The sequence below is a fragment of the Pipistrellus kuhlii genome, unplaced genomic scaffold (assembly GCF_014108245.1).
Source record: "Pipistrellus kuhlii isolate mPipKuh1 unplaced genomic scaffold, mPipKuh1.p scaffold_m20_p_25, whole genome shotgun sequence".
NCBI lineage: Eukaryota > Metazoa > Chordata > Mammalia > Chiroptera > Vespertilionidae > Pipistrellus > Pipistrellus kuhlii.
In genome coordinates this window covers 9,207,349-9,233,697 of record NW_023425524.1, presented here as the reverse complement: position 1 = coordinate 9,233,697, position 26,349 = coordinate 9,207,349, and the positions used below count along the sequence as shown (strand labels likewise).

Here is a 26,349-nt window from a genome sequence, read left to right as displayed (position 1 = left end):
CAAACCGGTTAGGGCTCATTCACTGTTATTATTAACTGGCCCCCGGGGCATCAGTCGGAGACTCCAGGTTTATACCCTGCTAACGTGCTAACATAAGACCGTTGGAGGCGGAGGAGGTGACAGGAGGCCTGGGAAGCTTCAGGCAGCTGCTGCAGAAGTCCAGGAAGAGGCAGGAAAGATGTGAATGAACAGAAGATGGTGTGAAAGAGAAGGAGCAGGAGAATGCTGGCCAGAGGAGCATTCGTTAACCCGGACGTGGGGAGGCGGGCTGAGGAAGGAAGGCCGAGGGGAGGCCCTGTGGCCGAGGACAGGACAGGACAGGCAGTCTGTGCTTACGCCTGGGCTCTGCGGACACTGACCTAGGCCCCGGGTCAGCTATCCCCCCCGACCCTCCCTGCTTTGGGGACCGCCTCTCCGACGGTCAGGGGGCCCGGCTCCCGCTCCCTCCAAAGGGCCCTTCCGGGCGGCACAGCCCGGAGGACTGTTCCCAAGACCCTCCTTTGTCCAAGAGCCACAGAACGGCCACCACGTGACCTCATCAGACCCACTGCTGAGTCCCAGCCCCCGCCTGCAGGGCGCCCCGTGGTGACTCGTCTTAATGTCACCTGACCTCCCTGACCCCAGAGATCTATGCTCTACAGAGTGACCCTATTTCCTTGGCTTCCGGAGACAAACCAACAGCCGATTTGGGCTGTCATCTCTCTCCCCAACAGAAGGCTTCCGGTTATGTGTCCCCTATATGCGTCTGTGGAACAGGGAGACTTGAGATAACTGAATAAATGTTGTCAGTTTAGACGGAAGGTGGGGACATATTTTGCTCTCTTTCAGATTAAAAGCTGCCTGTCCTAGGAGGTTTGGTTCCTCCCCTACTGCACCCCTGCAACTCCTCCCACTGCCCCCAGCACCTCCCTCACTGCCCCCAGCATCTCCCCCACTGCCCCCAGCACCTCCCCCACTGCCCCAAGCATCTCCCCCACTGCCCCCAGCACCTCCCCCACTGCCCCCAGCATCTCCCCCACTGCCCCCAGCACCTCCCCCACTGCCCCCAGCACCTCCCCCACTGCTCCCAGCACCTCCCCCACTGCCCCCAGCACCTCCCCCACTGCCCCCAGCACCTCCCCCACTGCCCCCCAGCATCTCCCCCACTGCCCCCAGCACCTGCTCCACTGCCCCCAGCACCTGCCCTCTGCCCCCAGCACCTCCCCCACTGCCCCCAGCACCTGCCCTCTGCCCCCAGCACCTCCCTCACTGCCCCCAGCACCTCCCTCACTGCCCCCAGCACCTCCCTCACTGCCCCCAGCATCTCCCCCACTGCCCCCAGCACCTCCCCCACTGCCCCCAGCACCTGCTTTCTGCCCTCAGCACCTCCCTCACTGCCCCCAGCACCTCCCTCACTGCCCCCAGCATCTCCCCCACTGCCCCCAGCACCTCCCCCACTGCCCCCAGCACCTCCCCCACTGCCCCCAGCACCTCCCCCACTGCCCCCAGCACCTGCCCCACTGCCCCCAGCACCTCCCCCACTGCCCCCAGCACCTGCTTTCTGCCCTCAGCACCTCCCTCACTGCCCCCAGCACCTGCCCCACTGTCCCTAGCACCTCCCCCACTGCCCCCAGCACCTCCCCCACTGCCCCCAGCACCTGCACTCTGCCCCCAGCACCTCCCCCACTCCCCCCAGCACCTCCCCCACTGCCCCCAGCATCTCCCCCACTGCCCCCCAGCATCTCCCCCACTGCCCCCCAGCATCTCCCCCACTGCCCCCAGCACCTCCCCCACTGCCCCCAGCATCTCCCCCACTGCCCCCAGCACCTCCCCCACTGCCCCCAGCACCTCCCCCACTGCCCCCAGCACCTCCCCCACTCCCCCCAGCACCTCCCCCACTCCCCCCAGCACCTCCCCCACTGCCCCCAGCATCTCCCCCACTGCCCCCCAGCATCTCCCCCACTGCCCCCAGCACCTCCCCCACTGCCCCCAGCACCTCCCCCACTGCCCCCAGCATCTCCCCCACTGCCCCCCAGCACCTCCCCCACCCGCCCCCAGCACCTCCCCCACTGCCCCCAGCACCTCCCCCACTGCCCCCAGCATCTCCCCCACTGCCCCCCTGCAACTCCTCCCACTGCCCCCAGCACCTCCCCCACTGCCCCCAGCACCTCCCCCACTGCCCCCAGCATCTCCCCCACTGCCCCCAGCACCTCCCCCACTGCCCCCAGCACCTCCCCCACTGCCCCCAGCACCTCCCTCACTGCCCCCAGCACCTCCCCCACTGCCCCCCAGCACCTCCCACTGCCCAGCACTCCCTCCACTGCCCCAGCACCTCCCTCCACTGCCCCCAGCACCTCCCTCCACTGCCCCCAGACCTCCCCCACTGCCCCCAGCACCTCCCCCACTGCCCCCAGCACCTCCCCCACTGCCCCCCCAGCACCCCCCCCACTGCCCCCAGCACCTCCCCCACTGCCCCCAGCACCTCCCCCACTGCCCCCGCACCTCCCCCACTGCCCCCAGCACCTCCCTCACTGCCCCCAGCACCTCCCTCACTGCCCCCAGCACCTCCCCCACTGCCCCCAGCACCTCCCCCACTGCCCCCAGCACCTCCCCAACTGCCCCCAGCACCTGCCACATGAAGAGCCTTCAGGAAGGATCTTTTCTTTTCCCTGAATTTTAATATCAAAAAAGGAGAATGGCCATCTTGATCCTCATCCCCCCCGCCCCATTTTTGCTTTGATTAGACTCATTAATGATTAAAGAAAGCTTAAGACTTTCAATTATTTATAGTAACTGTCTTTGTCAAGTACAAATCTTGAACTTACAAATTAACACTGTGCCAGTGAGAACACTCCGAGCACCCAGTGTGAGGCTTAGCAGTCCGACTTCCTAATCCCACTGCGTTTTGGCCTGTCTCCTCCCTCCCGTCACAGCTTCAGGGAGTCAACAAACACGTGAGTAAGAGGAAGGGACAGAGCGCATCCCATTCCATCTTCTATGGATGAGAAGAAAAATTAATTTCCTTATAAGGCGGTGACTCATCTCATCTCACCGCTGCTCCTAGGACCGCGGGGGGCGAGGAGGAGGGGGGGAAGACGCATACCTGGGGGACTCCGGGGCGCATACCTGGGGGCGTCCCTGAGCTCCAGGGCATCACCACGATGTAAAGATGAAAAGGAGTGACACTCCTCAGAGTGACAGCTCCCATTCCGGACCCCCCATGTCTGAGCCGGGAGCTCAGGCTGCAGAATTCCTGTCCTCCGCCGCGGGCAGCACTCACCTCGGCGATCTGGATCCTCGGGGCCAGGTCGTCGGGGGACAGGCTGCCGTCGGAGGGCGGGTCGTCCTGCAGGCTGTAGGAGGCCTCGTCGGGGGACAGGTCGGGGGACAGGTCCGGGAGGTCTCCCTCCAGCAGGCAGCCCTGCAGCAGGCTGTTCAGGTAGTCTTCCGCCTCCTGGCTGACGCGGGGGTCCGGGCCGCCCCGCCCTGCGGGGGCCGCGCACCCCTCCGGAGGCTCTGCGCTCAGGCCGCTCCCGCCGGGCCCCCCATCGCTGCCCGCGGGTTCCGGCTCTGGCGGCTCCTCCAGGTCCGGGGGCGCAGGGGGGTCTGTGGGCGCCGCCCCGGGGGCATCTGCCAGCGGCAGCTGGAGCTCCTTCTGGGGCGCTGGCAAGTGGGGAGTCCCCGGGGCTGGGGGGGTCACCGGTGCAGGGGAGGTCAGCTCCGAGCCCGCTGACGCTGGTGCAGGGGGTGCGGGCTGGGAGCCCGCTGACGCCGGGGCAGGGGCTGACGGCTCGGAGGGAGCTGCCGGTGCAGGAGGGGTCAGCTCGGAGGGAGTCCCCAGTGCAGGGGGTATCGGCTCGGAGCCCGCGGGGTGAGCCCCCGGGGCAAGGGGGGTCAGCTGGGAGCCCGCTGACCCCGGGAAAGGGGGTGTCGGCTCGGAGCCCGCGGACACCGGGGGCGCGGTCGCTGCCCTGCTGGCGGGGGGCGCCTCGGGGTCTTCGGAGGGGCCCTCGGCCTGGGCTGCAGCCCCGCGGGCCTCCTGGGGCGCCGGCTGCGGGCGGCCGCCGTCCTCCCGCTCCTCCGGGTCCTCCCGCTCCTCCGGGTCCTCCCGGGCGCTCTGGGCAGACAGCCGGCCGGCGGGCTGGGCGGGCAGCTCCGGGGCGGGGCGCTCCGGGCCCGAGGCTGCCTCCGACCCGCTCCCCGGGGTGGGAGTGTCCGCCCTCCGCGGGCTCTCTGCGCGTGGCTCCATGCCAGGCCCCGCTCCACGCTCTGGAGACGAAGAAAAACAAGTGGTTTTAACGTTTGAAACACTTAGGAGGACATAGGAAATCAGCCCTCTGCACGGTCCCCCCTCCAGCTGCCCCCACAACCCCTGCACTGGGGCAGCTCCTGCTCAAACGTCCACCTCACAGGGGTTTGTCCATATCGTGCATACTGACCCGCATTTCTTTCTCATTTCCAACTGACTGTCCTTGGTGGTGATAACTGACCCATCACTTCATTTAAAAAATCTCTCCTTGTATCTCTCAGCTCTGACCCTGCACAGCTATGGCTCCAGGGCGTCTGCCAACTTCCAAACCCCTTTCCGCTGCCTCCAAGAGTGCCCCGCAGGGGCACCCTGACTCCCCCTCTCCCACTCCTTCCCCCCCTCACCCAGTCCTAGGACTCCCTGAGGTGCTGGGCTGGAAACCTTGGCTTCTGGACCCCAGGTCTCCTCTCCGTCTGTCCTCTCCCGGGGAACTTTTCCTAAGGAAAGGTCCCCGCACCTGGAAGCCTTATTCCTTTGCCCCCAAAACACGGGTCAAGTGTCCTCGGTCAGACACCACGTCTCCCGGACTCTGAAGCAGGCCCTGCCGCCCTGTGTCTGCTTCTGGAAGGAATGCTGTTGCTTAACCGTTCCGAATACCAGCCCCTTTGACCTGCCTTTCTTCCTGGAAGATTGAGATCCTGTCTTTCCATCTGGTGTCCTGACACTTTGTAACATTTTTTTGTTCTTGGTGTTGGGTACTTGGTGGCGCTTTCTTTTTTAATTTGTACTTATTTACCACACACACACACACACACACACACACACACACACACACTGATTTCAGAGAAGAAGGGAGAGGGAGAGAGAGAGAAACATCAATGAGAATCAAGGATCAGCTGCCTCCTGCATGCCCCCGAATGTGGATGGAGCTCACAACCCCAGCATGTGCCCTTGACCAGAATGAAACCCGGGACCCTTTGGTCTGCAGGCTGATGCTCTATCCACTGAGCCACACCAACTAGGTCAGTGGTAGGATTTTCCATCGGAAACTCATGACCTCAATGCGGGGAAATGTCCTTGTATTAGTTCTCTGATGGCGGTCCCTGCCCTTCCCATTCTCCCTTTGGGATGCCCCATGGACTCATCACCTCAGCCTTTGCTGCCAAACTTCTTTGTTCTGGATCAGCTTTTTGGGACACTGCCTCAATTTCACCCTTCAGTTCTTCGAAATAATTTCTTATATTGGCTATCATATTTGTAAATTTCTATAAGTGTTTAATTCTCTGAATGTTTCTTTAAAAACAAAACAAAACAGCATCTTTCCATAGCCAGTTTGGCTCAGTGGATAGAGCACTGGCCTGTGGACTGAAGGGTCCCAGGTCCCAGAGTTGATTCCTATCAAGGGCACATGCCCAGAGTTGTGGGCTTGATACCCAGTATGGGGTGTGAAGGAGGAAGCCAATCGATGATTCTCTTTCATCGTTGATGTTTCTATCTCTCTCTCCTTCTCCCTTCCTCTCTGAAGTCAATACAAATTAAAACAACAACAACAGAACTGCATCCTTTCCTGGCTGGTATGGCTCAGTGGGTTGAGCATCTTCCTATGCAACAAAAAGGTTGCCAGGTGGATTCCAGGGTAGGGCACCTGCCAGGCTTGTGGGCTTGCTTCCCAGTAGGGGGCGGGCAGGAGGCAGCTGATGGATGTTTGCTTTCTTTCCCTCTCTCTTCCTCTCTCTCTAAAATAAATAAAAAGAAATATTTAAAAACTAAACATATTCTTTTTGCTTTCATTTATATAATATTTCCTCTAATCTCTGTGATAATATTCATTTAAAAAAAAGTTTTCATCTGTTCTCTGCATTTTGTTTCCTCTGAGTTTCTCTTGGCTTGTCTACCGGACTTTGAGTATTTTTGTTTTTTGTTTTTGTTTTTAATATATGTTATTGGTTTTTCACAGAGAGGAAGAAATAGGGATAGAGAGTTAGAAACATCGATGAGAGAGAGACATCGATCAGCTGCCTCTTGCACCCCCCCCACTGGGGATGTGCCCGCAACCAAGGTACATGCCCTTGACCGGAATCAAACCTGGGACCTTTCAGTCCGCAGGTCGATGCTCTATCCACTGAGCCAAACCGGTTTCGGCTCAGGTTTTCTTAAAGGAAACAACAAGCAGCCCCGTGGCCCAAGGCAAGCCTTCCCCAGGGGCCGGCCTCAGGGTGGCACAGTGGGTAGGGCCGTGCACTGGGAGGCCCTTCACGTGATTTCTGGAGGTTTTCCCTCCTAGATCAGCAGCTCATTTCCCAGAGAGGAAACCAGAGCTGTGGCTGCCACACGCTTAAATGCTCATGCAGAATGGAGGCTGCAGGTCTCACCACTCAGCCTATGAGACTGTCATTCACTCTCATTTTCCACAGAACAGCCCTTCCTAGAGCTGAGCCTGACCCTGCGGCCCAGCCCGTCTGTCACGTTCTCCACCAGGTAACCCTGCTGCCTCTGAAGCACTAAGGTCCCAGTGCTCCTACCTGTTTCCAGTCCAACCCTACGTCCTTGACTTTATTTTTTATGTGTTGTTTTTTTTTATTATTGATTTCAGAGAAGAAAGGAGAGAGAGAGAGATAAAAACATCAATAATGAGGAGAATCCTTGATTGAATGCCTCCTGCACATCCTCTACTGGGGATCGATGTGCCCTTGGCCAGAATCAAACCTAGGCCTCCGCTCTATCCGTGAGCCAGACTCTTGGGCCTTATACCTTTGACTTTAGAGGTACCCTCAGCGCTTCCAATCCCAACCTTTCCAGACAGGAACCGGCATTTTCGTAGTAGCCACAGATTTCTCGGTTTCTACTTTCCATTTTCCTGGATGTCTCATCTGCTGCTGTGTCCTTGCCAGTTTGTCCTGTGGATTTCTCTTTTAGGAATCCCTGTCTGATGCTTTAATAGTGTCCCAGGAAAAGGGGGGAGGGTAAATATTGGATCCACATGTTTGACCCAAAATATTTTCTGCATCTACAATATAATATAAAACTTATCCTTGTTAATGCTTCTGTTAACATTGATATGCATTTCTGTTAATTGGGTCTTCTGAACCCACAAATCTAGTGAGCTCAGTTTGCTACCCCCCATTGCACTAACTTCACTAAAAACCAAACACCAACAACAAGCCCACTCTGATGGATAAAAATGGAGTAAGAGCTGAGTGCACAGCAGACACTTCCTACACAATGAATTAAAGAGGTAGCTCTAAAATGAGAAGTCAGACTTAACCTAAGTTCCTACACATGCTCTAGAGCAGTGGTCAGCAAACTGCAGCTTGCAAAGCCACTTGCGGCCTTTGGCCCTTTTAGTGCGGCTCTTCCACAAAATACCACGTGCGGGCGTGCACGTACAGTGCGATTGAAACTTCGTGGCCCATGCACAGAAGTCAGTTTTCAGCTCTCAAAAGAAATTTCAATTGTTGTACTGTGGATATTTGGCTCTGTTGAGTAATGAGTTTGCCGACCACTGCTCTAGAGGAATGTACATGGCTTTGTTATTCTTAAAAAAAAAAAAAAAAAAAAAAAAAAAAAAAAAATATATATATATATATATATATATATATATATATATATATATATATTATTGACCCCTTTACAGAGAGGAAGGGAGAAGGACAGAGAGCTAGAAACATCAGTGAGAGAGAAACATCGATCAGCTGCCTCCTGCACATCCCCCACTGGGGATGTGCCTGAAACCAAGGTACATGCCCTTGACTGGAATTGAACCTGGGACCCTTCAGTCCGAAGGCGGACGCTCTATCCCACATGTGTCAAACACAAGGCCCGCGGGCCAAATCCGTCCCGCCAGGCCTTGCAATGTGGCCCGCACCGCGCTGTCATCACTGCACTCCGCTGCGTTTTCATCACAATGACAGTTTATGACTGTTCAGTAAACCATTCGGCCCGCGATTTAGGCTGGATTTTAGATTTTGGCCCCTTCTCTGATTGAGTTCGACACCCCTACAGTATCCACTGAGCCAAATCGGTTTCGGCTAAGTTATTCTTTTATAGCCTATTCCCCCATGTTCTCTTTAGGGACCCCCTCCCCCCTGGTATGGGATCTAAAGCATTTATGAATTAATACTTATGTCTTATACTTTCTGAAGATCTCATTAATTAACATTGAGTGGTATCAGGCTTGAAAAAAAAGAATTTTCACAGTAAATACTTTACAGTAAAACACATACTTAAACTAAGTCTGAAATGTTGAAAGTAGTATAAATTAGTATCTCTTCAACAGTAGTTAATTAAAAATTAAAAATGGCTGAAACCGGTTTGGCTCAGTGGATAGAGCATGGGCCTGTGGACTGAAAGGTCCCAGGTTCAATTCCCGTCAAGGGCATGTACCTTGGTTTCAGGCACATCCCCAGTGGGGGGTGTGCAGGAGGCAGCTGATCGATGTATCTCTCTCATGGATGTTTCTAACTCTCCATCTCTCTCCCTTCCTCTCTGTAAAAAAAATCAATAAAATATATTTTTAAAAATAAATAAAAATTAAAAATGTATATACCCAGTCATGAGGGGAAAGCAAGTTACAACTACAATGACATAATTTCATATCTGCTAAAATGACTAAGATTTAAAAGACTGACAACATTAAATGTTAGCAAGGATCTGAAGCAGCTGAAATTCTCATAAAATGCTCGTGGGGTACACTGACACACTGCTTGTCCATTTCTTATAGTTAAGCCAGTACCTTCCCTATGACCCAGCGATTTCAGCCTCAACTATTTACCTAGCGAAATAAAAGCACCCATCCACAAAGGGACGTCCTAGCAGTTTCATTCATAATATCCCCAAACTAGAAAGAATCCGAATGTCTACCAATAAGTGAATGGATAAACAAACTGGTACAACAAAAAAGGAAAAAAAAATACTGCTCAGCACTGAAAAGGCATGAACTAATGATACATACAATGACATGGGTGACTATCCAAACATACGCTGAGCAATTGTACTTATATTCCATTCCAAAACAGGGAAAACTCATCTTGACAGGAAAGTATTGGCTGCCTGCACAGGAGGTGGGAGGGACTGGCTATAGAGGGGAAACATGTATGTTCTTATCTTCCCTGTAGTGGTGGTCACATGAGTACGTACGTTTGTCAAAACTCATCAAATGACACACTTAAAACAGGTACATTTACTGCTTGGAAATTGTATGTCCATAAAGTTGATAAAAAAAAAAAATGGGAAGGGAATGATAAATCTAAAATTCAGGATTTCACCTAACCCTCAGAGTTGACAATAATTTAGTCCTTAACTTAGGTATTAGGTTCATAGGCCTGCACTTCGTTATCATGTCTTATAAATTTATAAGTAACATTATTTCTACATATAAAACATTACAAAAAATCAATAAAAATAATGGACCACAGGGCCAGAAAGCTGTTTTGGCTTTGAGTTCTAATTAGTTCTGTGTCTGCACAAGTCACTTCACTTCATCGAGTCTCTTCAAATGATTCGGCAGGCCTTATTTTGGTTAAGAGGAACAGATGAATAATACACATACAAGTATTTTGAAAGCATAAAATACTAGGCAAGTTACTTGAAGACTTTAAGAACGGGGGGTTAATGAGAGAAGCGGCAATGCGTGAGATGCAGAGAGACGGGAGAGCACTGGTGTCGGGGCAGTGACGGTATGCGGGGGAGGAAGAGAGAAGTGAGAGCACGCTGCCTTCTCACTGTGGCCCTGGCCCTGTTCTAAACGCTTAACCCTACGCTAGTCAACGAACCAGGGGAGAGAAACTGGCTGCAGAAACAGCCTTTAACCAGACACACACAAAAACAGCAAGTTACCTCTCACGGAAGAAGGAATGTAGAGAGAAGGAAAAGGGAAAAGGAAAGTCTAACATGTCTTTCATTGTTAGAAACGAGGAATATGAAGTAAAACAAGAATGATGTATTCAATTCATTTAAAGTAACGTTTTCATATTTTTTTTTCTCTCATATTCTTACATTTCTGTGTATCTGTTTACAGAATAACCAAACAAGACTAACTGTGGGAGGTCAGACATTTCTCTTTAAGAGACACTGTTTCAGCAGACGTGGCCAGGTTTCTCGCTGTGGATCTAGTGGCCACCCTCCCCACAGGATGCTCCCTGGTGAGTCCCTGGTAACCCAGGCACCGGCTTGGCAGAGCGTGCTGCCCTTTACCGAGAAGCCAGAGGACCCGGGGCCTGGCAGTGAGTCAGAGAATCGAGCAAGTGCCTTCCACGTGGTACTGAGCTTTCCCGTCGGGAACAAGCTCACAGCTGAGGCCAAGCTGTGAGTGCCTAGCTAGTGCGGGCCAAGCAGCCAGTCCCAAGTGCCAAACAGTTCCTCAGCCTAAGAGCACTCCCAGCGGGCACCACGGGGACAGCCACGCCCAGCCAGGTGGCCAGGCTGCGACTTTCTCCCCCTTTGAGACTGAGGCTCACTTTACTCTGGTTTCCAGTCTGAAAATGACTGGGACAGTAGAGACGGGAAGAACAGAATGTAGTAGGATTGGCCTAAGGCACTATCTCTAATTTGCCTCATAAAAATAAGGGAGATATATTAGGGGACGAAAAAGGACTTTATAAAAAGAAAAATAAGAAGCGAATTGCAGGCAGCATCATCATTTTCTCTCTCAGGCAGCTCAGTCCAAATGCCTGATGCTGCTATTTAATATCAGGGCTCAGGAACATAAATCCCAGAAATAGAAATTAGAACCAAAAATCATGCATCAGGAAAAACAAACACCCTGAAAGGTATTTATCTTTATTTTCTAATGTTTTTATAATGGACATACATTACTAATGTAAAAAAAAAAATCAGTTTCTAAAAATCTTTAACTTTTGACATAGGACACAAAGTGATACAAAATATATCACAATTGTTTTTGAAATATATATGCAAATTAAAGTACACCATGTTAGTCAACATAAAAGGGAGAGGAATCAATGCTATGGATAAATTATCAATAACTTTTAAGTAGTTAGATATACAGAACAAATGGCTAGCTAAAGCCCAGGTAATAATTGTTGGATTCTAAACAGAAAAGAATGTCTGAAGACACCCAAACCAACTCTGTTTCAGAGCATTTTTGTATAATCCTGTCATACTGTGTTAGATACAGACAGCCACTGCTGAAAAACATGGAAATCACTGTTTTTATAAGAACTTAGATTTTATATTTTCTACTGCTAAAAAATACTTTCAGCTGAAACTGGTTTGGCTCAGTGGTAGAGCGTCAGTCTGTGAACTGAAAGGTCCCAGGTTTGATTCCAGTCAAGGGCATGTACCTTGGTTGTGGGCACATCCCCAGTAGGGGGTGTGCAGGAGGCACCTGATCGATGATTCTCTCTCATTGATGTTTTTAACTCTCTATTTCTCTTTCTTCCTCTCTGTAAAAAAAATCAATAAAATATATATATATTAAAATTCCTTATATTTATAAAAAAATAAAAAAATAAAAATACTTTCATAATATAAAAAAATCCCATTTTGCTATTTGTCTAGGAAAAGTATGTGCAAAAAAAAAAAAGGTCAGCATAGCATCTCAGAGGTGACAGCAAGATAAGATAGAGTCAGGGTGGCAGATGGGAGTCTTCAATCTTCAACACATACCAGGTGCTGGGGCCGCCACTTCGCTTCCCAGGGGACACCCAGGCTCCACCAACGTGGCCACGCGCTGCCTCCCCTGGGCCGGCTCCGCAGCTGCCGTCTAAGGGGGAACACAGCACAACAAGGGAAGGGGAAAACAATCGAGGAGGTTCATTTTCTACGCGAGTCATGCTATAGACGTATGACATAGAGTCTTCCCTGTAAATGCTTCCAAAGAAACAATCCCTTACCTTGTATGCGGATGGAAGAGGGCTGTAGGGAAAACAGAGAGAAAAGAAAGAGTTAAAAACAAATCGCAGCGGCAGTATGCTTCCACACAAATGTCACGGAAATGCTGTAAAAAGTTACAGCTCCACGGGGCTCTGACATTAGCTCCGAACATTCCCACTGCGGACACAGCCTGGCTCTCGGCGCAGAGGCAGCGACAGTGCTCATCTCCTCCGAGGCTAATTACTCCCGAAACTTCCCAAATAAGCTACAAATGCCGAGAGGCAGAAAAAAATATCTAGTTCCACGCGAAGGGCAGGGAAAGGGTATTGAATATTTGGAAGCAAATCTCTTATGTGCCTAAAAACTCCTTGATTTTAAAACTCTGTGAAGTTGAAAGGTCACATATTTAACAGGCTAAGACATTAGGTTACAGTGCAAAATCCCAAAATACTTGGTTTCAAGGGTTCACAGTGACCAACATAAGAAAGCGGTCACCAGCAGAGCTGAATAAGTTATCACTTCTGAATCCAGACTCATTCAGCACCGTCCCCTCAGCTTCCGAAATCTAAGTCTTGAAATACGAATTAAAAGCATATTTATGTTCTTTATTATTACTGTAAATTAGCTTTAAAGATCCAATTCTTCGACAAAAATCAAGCAATTAAAAAGTATTATCAGGAAAATGTAATTTCCTTTCTGCATTATGTTGGTTAAATACTGCATTTGCTTCCACTATTAGCCTACTCTTTAAAAAATGTTTTTTACTATAATTTACAAATATTGGCCAACAGTCCTAATACACAATTTTCCCATCTGAATTGCCTAATCTCTTAACCAATCAGAGATAAAAAGTAGAAGTTATATTTAAAAATTTTCTAATTTTAAAAAAGGGAAACACATGTAATACTTCCAACAATAAAAAAATAAAAATTTCTAATTAAAAAGTGCTGTGAACCTCTGTAAAGCGGACCTTTCACCGAGCTTGGCATAAGAAACAGATAAAAGCTGAGAAAGAAACCTAATCTTTTTATTTTATCCAGTTTAATTTCTCCAGTTGAAAACATTAACAAAACAAAGAAATGGATGTTGTATTTCAGATATTCAATGCTACAATGGTTCTTCAATATTCTGATCCGAGCTCACTCTAACCAAATACGGAAATACTTACTCTTGATGTGTTGTGCAAAATTTGGTTAGCCGTTCAAAATCTTCACCGTTAAATCCCCTCTCTGAATTCCTTGGAGACGTGACTGCACGTGGCTGCACAGTTTTCCATTTTGTTTCTAAATTTAAAATATTTGTTAGTCACTGACTATTACAAATCACGTTTAGGAGGGAAGATAGTTAACTGGCACACTTATAAAGATTAGCATGCAAAACTATCTTCTCAAATAACCCATAAGTCAATATAGTTAGAAACAGCTAAGTGATTACTTTACAATGTAAGTAAATATCTCAGAGACTAAATTAGCCAGGAGGGCATACAAAGGGATCAGAAGAAATGCAAGCAGTGGCAGGAGTTCTCTTGCTCAGTGTTGATATGAAGAACAAAATACAAAGAGACATTTTCTCACAATGGCATTGCTTGTGGTGAAAATGCAACTTTCTTTGCAATAGTAACGTGAACGTAGAAACATTTATTTCCTGATGTACAAAACCGGGTCAAATGTGTTAACTTTCTAGATAGCAGCTTGTCAAACTGCTGATAATTCCACATTCTGTACTCACCCCATTGTTCTTGAATCGCAGAAAGGTTTGCAAGCAATTGCTCATGATACAGGCGCTCAAGCTGAATGAACTTCATTGCTTTCTCATCTGAACAGAAAACTTGAGGAAAATAGAAATCCAGGCTATTTACATTTAGCCACATGGTTGAAGAAGAAATGTCCTATATAAAGTACGAAACTTGAAGCTTACCAAAAAAATAAGAGGACTCTAAATATTTTTTAATTTAAACATGTTTTTTTTGGTTTTGAAGTAGGTACATTTTAATGTGGCATATTATGCAATAGCTCCTTGGGGTCCGTTCTATCAGCAAAGAGTAGAAGCGAAAAGGAAATTTCAACGCTCAGGAATGCCTGTTTGCTAATGCCCTCTAGCAGTCAACTGAGTGTGATTTAATTGGAAAAGGGACCCCACGGAATCCTGGCACCTGTGTTTCCCTCTTTCCTCTCCTTCAACTGCTTTCTGTTAAACACCTGCTACCCTCTCTCCTGTCAACCTGCTTCTGGTCTCACTCACCTTAATCCTTCCCTTACTTCTCACTGAAAGCTGCTCTCTCACAAAAATCTAAGGGTTACACGCCTACGGGTCACAGAGCCCAACACGTGACTCTTTTTTGAAAATGTAACTAACCTGCCACAGTAATTTTCATAGTTAGGTGAAACTCTGCAGATTGTTTCATAAACGTCTGCCACCTCCATCTGCATCACACAGTTGGCATCGTCGGAGGTCGTCTGCCTCCTCTGGGCCGTGTCCTCGATGCCGAGCCAGGAGGAAGGACGGGGACGCGCGCTGTCTAGCTTTCTGTCCTTCTCAAGGTCACGCAGAGGTTTGCTTATTTGTAGCCTTAAAAATAAGCCAGGGGCCACACACTGGGCCAGGGAGAAGCTGGACACGGAACTCAGCTTTCCTCTGCCCACGACTGACAGTCCATGGATGTTTTTACTTAACTGACCATAATCTCAAAAATTTGCTGAAATACAGATTCATGGGTCTGATCGCCAGAAGTTCTGATTCGAAGGCCCATGAATTTGCATATCTTTCTTTTCTTTTCTTTTCTTTTTTTTTTTATAGAGAGGAAGAGAGAAACATCGATGAGAGAGAATCATCGATTGGCTGCCTCTTGCACACCCCCTACTGGGGATGTGCCCGCAACCAAGGTACATGTCCTTGACCGCAATTGAACCCGGGACCTTTCAGTCTGCAGGCCGGGCGACGCTCTATCCACTCAGCCAAACTGGTTTCGGCTGAATTTGCATTTCTAAGAAACTTAGATGTTGATGCTGGTCCGCCCTGCACTAGACAATACACTTCTTTAGTTAAAGAAAAAAAAAAAAAGTGTTGTGTTCTAGCTTCATTTCCACTCCAGTTGGATTTTCTACGGAGATAAACTGTCACTGTCTGAAAGTTTCACCAGCTTGCTTGATAGAGTTTGGGGGCAACTGCCTATCCCTCAGAGGTGTGGGGGGAGTCAGCAAGGCTGGGAGGAAAACATCACACAAATGGGGAAAACAGGGGTTTCTGATACAGCCTTTCCAGAGAGTCCATATTGGGCCATCCCTCAAAAAGAAGAGTAGTTTTTAAAAAAGGGAAATTGGAAGACTGAGGGAAGAATCTTCTCCGTATAAAATTTAACATACCATCTCACTTGATAGCAATTATTGTTTATTATGAGTGAAAAATGAAATCTTTCCTTTGCAGGTATATGTGTGACAGTTGTGAGATCTACTATGTGCAATATGCTTGTAGGCTCTATTATATCAATACTAGAGGCCGGTGCACGAATTTGTGCGTGGGTGGGGTCCGGCTGGCCCCGCCCCTGATCGGGGTATCAGGGGACCATTGGGGACTGGATCAGGCTGGTTGGCTGCCACAGTGTGTGTCATAGCCATCGGTTGTTCTGGTCGTTTCTGCCGTTCCGGTTGCTGGGCTTTTATATATATAGATTAGTTGACTTGTATCTCAGCTTAATTCAAAGTAAGAAAATCCAATGGATTTTTAAATTATATTTTTCAGAAATGTGCTTCCCCTCCTTCCTCCTCTCCCCCCAACTCCCAAACAAACAAATATTTAGATTCTGGTAAAATTAGAGCTGCCTGGCTGGTGTGATTGAGCATCGACCTATGAACCAGGAGGTCGCAGTTCCATTCCCAATCAGGGCACATGCCCAGGTTGCAGGCTCAATCCCCAGTGTGGTGCATGTAGGAGGCAGCTTACCAAGGATTATCTCTCATCATTGATGATTCTATCTCTCTCTCCCTCCCCCTTCCTCTCTGAAATCAATAAAAAAAATACTTAAAAAAAAATTAGGGCCAACACCGGTTTGGCTCAATGGATAGAGCGTCGGCTTGGGGACTGAAGGGTCCCGGGTTCGATTCCGGTCAAGGGCATGTACCTTGGTTGCGGGCACATCCCCAGTAGGGGGTGTGCAAGAGGCAGCTGATCGATGACTCTCTCTCATCGATGTTTCTAACTCTCTCTCTCCCTTCCTCTCTGTACAAAATCAATAAAAATATATTAAAAAAAAAATTAGGGCTCCTTTATTGAGAATTTTCTGGAGTGACAGAGTCCCTACATTTTGCTTTCTGAGTGATTACATGGATGCAGGCAACTACTAAAACTTATTAAAAATAACATAGCTATACATTTTCTTGTATGTAAATCTCAAGTTTTTAAAATGTGCAGTTTTCTAAGAGTTTGATGAATTTCTTCCTGTAATTAAGAAAAGGATACAGTCCTCCTCCTGGAAATAGGATTCCGCTATCTGTAAAAAAAACACAAAAAAACAAGACATTAAATTATTAATATTCAGGTGAAATGACGAATTTGGAAGAAATCAAGACCTTGGAACTATGAAAGCCTTTAAGAATCTCAAACGAAGAAAACAACTTCAGTACACTGACCCGTTCAGAAGAAATCTGACTGCAGGCACAGGATAGATTTATGAAGTCCTTTAAATCAAGCAACGCAAACAGGACAGTCTTTGGTCTTTATACAAACTCATTCTTCCCATCCTGTTTCCAGTCAAAGCAATTCATTAGAGTTTAGAAGGAAGAACTCTGAAGAATGAGGAAAATGCTACGGAGGCTTAACAAGGTATGACGTGAGTAAAAGAATGAATTTGTTTACTGTCAATTGAAAAGTCGACACGTGTCACATCACAAGGCCTCACAACCCCATTCCTCCCATTTCTGTTTCACAAACCATCGCAGGGGACTCTCCCTGTTGTCTGTTCTGACTCCAGAGCAGGCGGCCACGTGCTCAGAGTTGAGCAATGAGGCCTGGGCGCTGCTCGCGGAGCTGCGCAGTGTAAAGGGCACTGGATGGAGCGTCCAGAGCGTCAGGCGCTGGTCCCCGGGGAGGCCTGTCCGTTACCACACTGATCCTAAGGCGCCTTTAGGTTTAAACAGTCTTTGGTTCTAAAAACTTCCATCTTTTATTTAGACCTTTATTTATAAGCCAAACCATCAAACGGTGTCTGGTGAGAAATACCTGCCTCAACTGCTGTCGTCTTTGGGATGCTTCCTATAAGCACCTGACGCTTCTAAAACCACCTCCAGAGCCGCCGGTGTAAACAGCAGCGGCCTGTTTGTCAGACTGTAAGCCGGCAGGGAGACAGAGAGGCTTCTCCAGACCCCACAGTGGAAACACCGTGCTTTCAAAGGGAAATATTTACCTGACTAAAAATGCATTCTATTCATAGAGCACTTTCCCAGGAGCCAGAGAGTCCCCTTTCGGTGACGATTCAGTTCCACCTCAAGTGTGATTCCATACTTTTCTTTCTTTTATTAAATATATTTTATTGAATTTTTACAGGGAGGAAGACAGGGGGACAGAGAGCTAGAAACGTCGATGAGAGAGAAACATCGACTAGCTGCCTCTTGCACACCCCCTATCGGGAATGTGCCCGCAACCAAGGTACATGCCCTTGACCGGAATCGAACCTGGGACTTTTCAGTACACAGACCGACGCTCTACCACTGAGTCAAACCGGTTTCGGCAATTCCATACTCATTTTCTACTCTTAGGACTTTCCACAGGAACGAAGGGTTTGCTGGATCCTGCCTGTCTTTGATCAGCTCACTGTTCTAACAGTGTGCGATTGCAGTGCTAGTCTGAACCAAATCAAACTGTCATTATTCCACCATTTCCCCCTACAAAATGAGGGTTCCAGAGACTGCACCCAAACATGGACTAATGGGCTGCGCAGTGTTGGGAGAGGCCGATGGGCAGTGTTTGCTCATTTCTGTGATGCCAATCCTACCATCATGGCCGACTTCAAGCTGCCAACATGACGGATGCCACTGCATACAGCTCCCGGAGCTGGCGTGTTAGCAGGTCCCGCTCATCCCTGTGTTACACCCAACGGAGACCAGTGACCACATCGCACCCACAAGCTCCCGGTGAGAGATCTGCGGCATGGCACAGGTTTCCCACCATCCGTGGCAGGAGACATGGCTGCTCATCAGCAAGGACCTCTGTCCGCTCTTCAAAGCGACCTCCTGGCCTTTGTGTGCTTGTGCATCACATGAATAAACGCTCTCGTTTAAGAAGTATTGATGGGCCCTGACCAGTGTGGCTCAGTGGATAGAGCACCGGCCTGTGGACTCAAGGGTCCCAGGTTTGATTCCGGTCAAAGGCATGTACTTTGGTTGAGGGCACATCCCCAGTAGGAGATGTGCAGGAGGCAGCTGATCGAAATTTCTATCTCTCTATCCCTCTCCCTTCCTCTCTGTAAAAAAAAAAAAAAAAAAAAAAAAAAAAAAATCAATAAAATATATATTTTTTAAAAAGACGTATTGATGGAGCCCAGACCCATCTGACCCCCATTTCCTGGCACCAGAGAAACACAGACTTCAGGTAGCTCTCAGGTTTCTGGAAGTTCCGAGACCACAAAAGCAACCGCGAAGACTGAATCACGAAAACCCATGCCTCAGGCAAGAGGTGCTTCCGGGTGAAAGGACGGCTTGGCAACGAACATGCAGGATGTGTCCCTGTGAAAGCAGCGCAGGAGAAGGTGTGCTCTTTCTTGGAGGTCCTCGTGTCTGAATCCGGGAGAACGCGAAGATCGGAGGTGAATAACGTGACTGCACTGCCGTCCAGCTCTGTCACTGCCAGCTGTGACCTTGGACGTGTCATTTCACGTCTCAGATATGACAATAACATCGACAGCTCTATGAGCAGAGCGGCTGCAGGGCTGCGAATGCGTGGTTAGCACAATGCCTAGTATATACCAGCAGTGCTTAGAGTGGTGTTTGGAGGTGAGTCTGAACCGGGAATGCAAGAGGCAGAGTAGAATCACGGGAAGAGGGAAGCTGAACATCCGGGAGGGTAAACGTTTTAAGGGGTCCTGGTTCCAGGCTGCTACCTGCCAGGAACATGGAGGGACCAGGAAGGTGTCTTCCAGAGGGGCTGCAAGGGGCCGGGGGAGGCCCTTCCTGCCGGATCCGATGCCTCTCGGTGAAAGCTCACAGCCCTGGGTGTCCTGCCTCCCGCTTCCAGGCTCAGACGTCAGCCCCACAGGAAGGCTGACCTGCAGTCATGCTGACCGAGTCGATGTATGAAACGTTACTCAGACCCAAGAACCAGAATTTTTTTTTAATTGATTTTTTACAAAGAGAAAGAGAGAGGGATAGAGTTAGAAACATCAATGAGAGAGAGACATCGATCAGCTGCCTCTTGCACACCCCCTACTGGGGATGTGCCCGCAACCAAGGTACATGCCCTTGACCAGAATTGAACCTTTCAGTCCGCAGGCTGATGCTCTATCCACTGAGCCAAACTGGTTTCGGCAAGAACTGGAATTTTTAAATGGAGTCTTTAAAAGTTCCCACGGTGTAAAGTAATATCTTAAGTAACTGCCGTCATGTTTCTAATGGCGTTTAGGGATATGTCCCATGATATCACTTTAAAAATAATCATCAGCCCAAGTTAACTCTCTTTCTTTAATCCTCAGCTTCTAGTAATGGTCCGTGCCGTTCCTCCAAACTGCACCTCCCAGCGTTGCCTCTGACCTTTCCCTCACGCCCTTTGCTGTCTGCACCAAGCCCTCGTGATTCTTTCTCTGAAGATGTCAAAGTCATCCCTCTCTGTTTCCACTGCCACTGCCTTAACCTGGATGCTCTTCTCACCTCATGCTTAAGTTACAACTGTCACTCTTTAGTTCTTATTTTTACCAAAATCAGGAATGTACATGGTACAAGGAGCCAATAGCTCTCTAAGGTGTGTTAAGAAAGCCCCACCCCCTTGTTCTATACTCCTTTCCTTTCCCCCTCCCCTCCCCTCCCCTCCCCTCCCCTCCCCTCCCCTCCCCTCCCCTCCCCTCCCCTCCCCTCCCCTCCCCTTCCTTCCTTCCTTCCTTCCGGAGCAGGCACTGAGATTTCTTTTTCCTGTTTTTTCTTTTCTTTTTCTTTTTTTTTTTTTAACTTCTATGTCTCTAAACATTTTGCTTAATTTGCTGACTCATGATTTTTCGTTTTTAGTGGAAGGCAAATATTGACTCTTGATTCTCCTCTACCTCAATCCCACAAACACATATACTTTTTTTCTCATACATATTCAGCAACCCATATTGTTACATTATGGCAATGGATAGACAAATATTTAATGCTTACCTTATTATGGGCCAAACTATTATTATTATTTTTTTCTAAACACTTATTTTTTCCTGGAGCTACTTTAAAAAAAATTATTAATTTTTTTCCAAGAGAAAGGGAGAGAGAGAGAGTCAGAAACATCGATCAGCTGCCTCCTGCACAGCCCCTACTGAGTATGTGCCCGCAACCAAGGTACATGCCCTTGACCGGAATCGAACCTGGGACCCTTCAGTCTGCAGGCCGACGCTCTATCCACTGAACCAAACCGGTTATGGCTTCTGGAGCTACTTTTTTCTTTTCTTTTCCTTTTTTCTGAGCAGAGTTTTCCATGAATTTCTCATGTGAATAACTCCAAATACTCTACTAAGAGCCTAATCTTCTCTCAGTATACTCAGACACATCAATCATTCTGAAGCAGGAACTCGGTATAAGAGTCTCTCTTCAGATTCTGCTGATCTGCTCCACACAGACTGACAGATTACCCTCTCCTTGGTGGATAGCTGTCATCTTAGAATCTCTGTCCACTGGCGATTCCCTCCGCCTCTCTCCTGGGAAGCAGTGAATGAGGAGGAGAGTTTTGGAAATGAAGGTCGAAGAGGAACTAGCCTGACCCTGTAAGGCCTTGTGGGCCATGGTAAGAATTCTGGCTTCTGCCAAAACCGGTTTGGCTCAGTGGATAGAGTGTCAGCCTGCAGACTGTAAGGTCCCAGGTTTGATTCTGGTCAAGGGCATGTACCTTGGTTGTGGGTACAGCCCCAGTGGGGGGTGTGCAGGAGGCAGCTGGTCGATGTTTCTCATCATCAATGTTTCTAACTTTCTATCCCTCTCCTTTCTCTGTAAAAAATTGATAAAATATATTTAAAAAAAAAAAAAAAGAATTCTGGCTTCTCCTCTAAACAAGAAGCGAGGACTGGAGGGCTCAGAGCAGAGGGGTAACGTGGCCTGGCTTACATGTCACCTGGACCACAGTGACTGCTGTACAGAGGGAACAACTAAACGGAAGTCAGGGTGCGAGCAGAGAGGTCTCCAGGTGAGATTTCACAGTGTCTTGTGCTAAGATGGCAGCAATGAAGGAGGCAAGAAGAGCTCAGACTGTGGACACTGCTGAAGTAGATCTGCAGGACTTGCCTCCCGGGTTTGGATGTGGGGAAAAGTGCTTCCATGGAAAATATGTGTGGGGGGGAGGGCAAAAATTTGGTGAAATGTCAACCACTGGCGAGTCCAGGCCAAAGGCTCAGGGCGAGGCGCTGGGAGACGGAAACGAATGACGTCACCCGTCTCGCCAGGATCCGTGTCTCCTTGGGAGGGAGGAGGACTGTGTGTCTCCCTGGGAGGAAGGAGGACTGTCTGTCCCCCGGGGCTGTGGGCCTCAGCTGCTTCTGCTGTCCTGTGGCTCAGCGGCTGCACCTTCAGCATGGCTTTGCCGACCCAGCCTTCATTCCTAACACCTGTCACTGAGCGTGTGACAGTGAGAACAGAGGGATGCCTCATGTTTATTTGGCTTTACTGTGCTCCAAGCACTATGTTAAGTGCTGTTACTGCATTATCTCACTTGCTCTACCACTTCCGAGAAGAAGCTGGAGCCACTGAGCCTGTCAGAAGTGGAGCCAAAGCCCATCCTTCCCAAGCGCACCGGATGCGTCCGGCTCTTTGCCCGGAGAGCAGGCTGAGCCACTGAAGAAGTGTGACCCACAGGCTCAGCACCCTAGTAAGTTCCTGGGGAGCGAGGGCACCATTTTCTTTCTTTCTTTCTTTTTTTAAATGTATTTTATTGATTTTTACAGAGAGGAAAGGAGAGGAAGAGAGAGTTACAAACATCGATGAGAGAGAATCATCGATTAGCTGCCTCCTGCACACCCCCCACTGGGAATGTGCCCGCAACCAAGGTACATGCCCTTGACTGGAATCGAACCTGGGACCCTTCAGTCCGCAGGCCGACGCTCTAGCCCACGTGTGTCAAACACAAGGCCCGCGGGCCAAATCCGTCCCGCCAGGCCTTGCAATGTGGCCCGCACCGCGCTGTCATCACTGCACTCCGATGCGTTTCCATCACAATGACAGTTTATGACTTTTCAGTAAACCATTCGGCCCGCGATTTAGGCTGGATTTTAGATTTTGGCCCCTTCTCTGATTGAGTTCGACACCCCTAACTATAGATTCCTTGATTGTTGACATCTTGCCAAATGTGCTTTCTCTCTTACGTATTTTTTTTTCTCCCCCAACGGAAAGATCTCGAGTAAGCTGCTGGCATTATTCAAAGCCATTCCTAAATGCATCCCTCCTAAATACTTGCAAGTGTGTGTCCAAAGAACTAGGACACTCTCCTCCCTAACCTACAATTATATTGTCAACCTCAAGAAATTAGATGTGATTAAACAATGTAACCTAAGAAATAGCCCAGATTCAAATTTCACCCAAGTTGTTACAAAAACAGATACAATGAATGGAATAAACCCATTCCAGCCCCAGAATGAGAAGAAACTTGCTTTGTAAAGGAGCCTGCTTTCCCATTTGTGAATGGGTGATGCTAATACCGCTATGGCTGTTAGGAGGATGAGTGACAGGAAGTGTGATTACCCTTTGTAAAGTCTCTACTGTACAAATACATGAAGGCTGAAGCATGAGCAGCTGCCTTGGTGTCGGTGCTGCTCAACTAGGAGGTTTCAAACATGATTTTATGGATTTTTAGAGAGGAAAGGAGAGTGATAGATAGAACATCAATGAGAGAGGAACATCATGATCGGCTGCCTCCCATCCCATATACGGCACCCCCCCTCTCCTGGAGACTGTGCCCACAATCCAACCTTGTGCCCTGACAGGGAATCAAACCCGTGACCTTGATTCCTGGTTGACTTCAGCCGCTGAGCCACACCAGACAGGCAAGTTAGAAGGTTTTAGAGGTTGAAAAACAGCACCCATTTTCTCAAAGGCATTCAAGTCCACAAAGCAGGCACTATAAATTTATAAGAATGCTAGTGGCCTGGTGCATGGAATCCATGCACATTGAAAGGGAATAAATTGGGTACCTGGCCAGCCCCACTCCCACTGGGCAATACCCAGATCCGGTGGGCCCCACCCCCATCAAGCCCCACTGGTGGGGGGGACACAGGACACACCCTGGCCAGCATCAAGTCCCCACCTACCCATGCCTGCTGCCCATGCAGCCTCCTGCTGATAGGCTGTTACGGCGTGAGGTCATCACAATCATTAGCATATTTGCTCTTTATTATATAGGATACATTTTCCTGCCTTGGGACAAAAGCTATTTTCTATTTTACTTTTAAAAATTTTAAAATTACTTTCTACTCATTGCAAAAGTTAAAATGCAACAGAAGTAAATGAAGAAAAAGGCCAAGCTTTTTCCATTCCCCTATACCAGTTAATTTCATTTTAAGGGAAAAGAAAACATAGCTCATAAATTCATTATTTTTTTTTTCTGAATTTGCTCTTGTGTAAGAAAGAAAGCTCCCTCATCACTGTCCTAAGGCCTCCCGACCTCCAGGCTCCCCATCGCCTAGCTTACCCTCCCAGTCATCAGAGAGTTCTATTTCTAAAATTCAGATTTGATCCTGGCACACATAATTAAACAACCCCAGTCCCTAAAGCCTCAATGCTGCCAGCTACCCACTTTCACTTCCCATCTCGTTCCATGTTAACCTCCAGTGATATACCCCACTGTGACCTCTCTTCCTACACCACCTCACTTTGTTCTCCCAGGAAGTGCTACATCAAGCATGTCAAACTCGAGGCCCTTGGACCACAGGCCTCCTTTATTTGGCCTGTGTTAGCCTTTGAGTCTGACATGCTTGGCATACACATCCTGCAAGTCCCTCATACCCTATGGGACAACATTAACCACGTATTCCAGGCTTAAAGAACTGTCTATTCCAACACTGAATTCAGATTCCCATAGTTTTTTACCCACACAGCTGCATCTCCCCTTCCACAGAGGCTCTCTGAAGGCTACACCTGGCAGGTAATCTTGCTTCCCTGGTCTCTGGCGCTGTTTTCGGCACCTACCTGGTGCTCACTAAGTGCTTGCTAAATGGACTCTAAATTGCAAACAGCTTCTTCCCTAAATAAAAGAAGCTAGCGGTTATCAGAACTATTGATTTAGTATCTATGTCCACTGAGTGGCCACTATTCAGTAATATTCAAATTTCCCACCACCCCACGTGCCCAGGTCCCTTCTCATGGGCTCCCCAAGGACAGAATCAATGACGGGACTGGATTCAGGTCGTTACTAAGAATGGCCCCAGAATTTTAGAAGAATGAAGGGTTTAACACAGTACCTGATGAAGGCAAAGGGGAAGTGCTCTCGAGTCCAACTGCTCCACTTCACCTCGGATCAGCAAGAACAGAGACTGCAAAGCTGGGGTCGGGGCTTCCGGCTGGTCGTGAGCATGTCCTTTGGCAGACTCTTCCCCGCCATCCGCATGTGTGGATGCACTCAGCACGTCTTCTTGTGTTACAGGTGCGGCATCTCCCGAGGAAAGTCCTTGAGGAAGTAAATGAAGTACCAACGTTAGGGTAAGTGATTTTTAACTTTTAAAAAAATATATATTTTATTGATTTTTCACAGAGAGGAAGGGAAAGGGATAGAGAGCTAGAAACATCGATGAGAGAGAAACATCAACCAGCTGCCTCCTGCACACCCCCCACCGGGGATGTGTCCACAACCAATGCACATGCCCTTGACTGTAATCAAACCTAGGACTTTTCAGTCCGCAGGCCGACGCTCTATCCACTGAGCCAAACTGGTTTCAGCTCGGCAACTTTTTAAAAGTAAAATACAAAATAGCTTATGGTAGAACACCTTAAAGCAATGATGGCTGCTAACAATACAATTTTCAAATAAAACTAAATGCGTGAAAACCCTCAGAAAACACAGCGACTGGCCTGATTAAGACGATGCTGACATTTGACTGCTTCTATCAGCACACACAGAAACCATTTTTGCAGAATTATAATCAAAAGTATCAACAAAAAATAGATTTAAACAGAAGTATGGAGGTTTATGCAGGTTGGAACCTGACCAAAAACTTGATTCTCCTAGAGAAAAAAAATGGAATAACTGTGTGTAATGTGAAGTCCTAGCGGGTCCCAAATAAAACAGAACTGAACAGGGAGACGCATGTGTTCATCATATGAAATTGCTGGCTAAAGGGTTAAGCTTTCCTCTTCAAACTCTGGCCTGATAACTTTGAAACTACTTCTGGATCCCAGAAGAGCAGTAGCAATTCGGATGCCAGAGCTAATGGCCACAGAAACATTTTTCCTGGTAAAAAGAAGTTAAGTAATACAAACTTCTAAAAATAAAAACGTCACCAATAAATTAAATGCTTGGCCCACAGCTCCTAAATGATGCTCAAAATTTAATCATTATACGTTATAATGTCAACTTTCACTAAATTCCCAGTATCAGTTATAATTTTCATATTCAAATTGAGAGACTCTCTGACTGTCCAGACCTTCAGCTGGTCTGTCTCAAACAAGATATTTCCCAGCAATTTAGTGTGTTCACCACGACTGAGAATACAAAGATATTATGTCCAGAATCCTGGCTTCTACTGCCTTCTGGTTTTTGTTGTTGTTTATCTTCACTGGAAGTTATTTTTCCACTGATTCTTAGAGTGAGAGGAAGAGAGAGAGAGAGAGAAAGAGAGAGAGAGAAACATGGATGTGAGAGAGATATATCAGTTGCTTGCCTCCCATATGTGCCCTGACCAGGGCCAGATCGAGCCTGCAACCAAGGTCCATGCCCTTGACCGGAATCAAACCTGGGACCCTTCAGTCCACAGGCCGAGGCTCTATCCACTGAGCCAAATAGGCTAGGGTTTCAGCTGCCTTCTAAGTAAACCCCCGGTTGTGACCAGACCGATCAATTCTTCATCTCCCTAATACAGCACTTAGAGCACTTACAGCTTCCATCAGTTGGAACATTTTCCTCTCATCGACGCCTACTCATCT

At 48.3% G+C, this 26,349-nt stretch overlaps 1 protein-coding gene across 1 annotated transcript in view; it reads right to left on the bottom strand.

Moving 5' to 3' along the window:
* The window catches only part of CNST (consortin, connexin sorting protein), an 80,685-nt gene that overhangs the window by 10,975 nt on the left and 43,361 nt on the right, over positions 1–26,349 (bottom strand). Inside the window, exons 3-9 of the mRNA XM_045587136.1 lie at positions 24,672–24,877; positions 16,517–16,547; positions 13,790–13,876; positions 13,230–13,344; positions 12,082–12,103; positions 11,855–11,951; positions 3,260–4,248 (exon numbers count right to left, since the gene is read on the bottom strand). Of these exons, the coding sequence (XP_045443092.1) occupies positions 3,260–4,248; positions 11,855–11,951; positions 12,082–12,103; positions 13,230–13,344; positions 13,790–13,876; positions 16,517–16,547; positions 24,672–24,877 (1,547 nt within the window). The remainder of the gene's footprint in view (positions 1–3,259; positions 4,249–11,854; positions 11,952–12,081; positions 12,104–13,229; positions 13,345–13,789; positions 13,877–16,516; positions 16,548–24,671; positions 24,878–26,349) is intronic.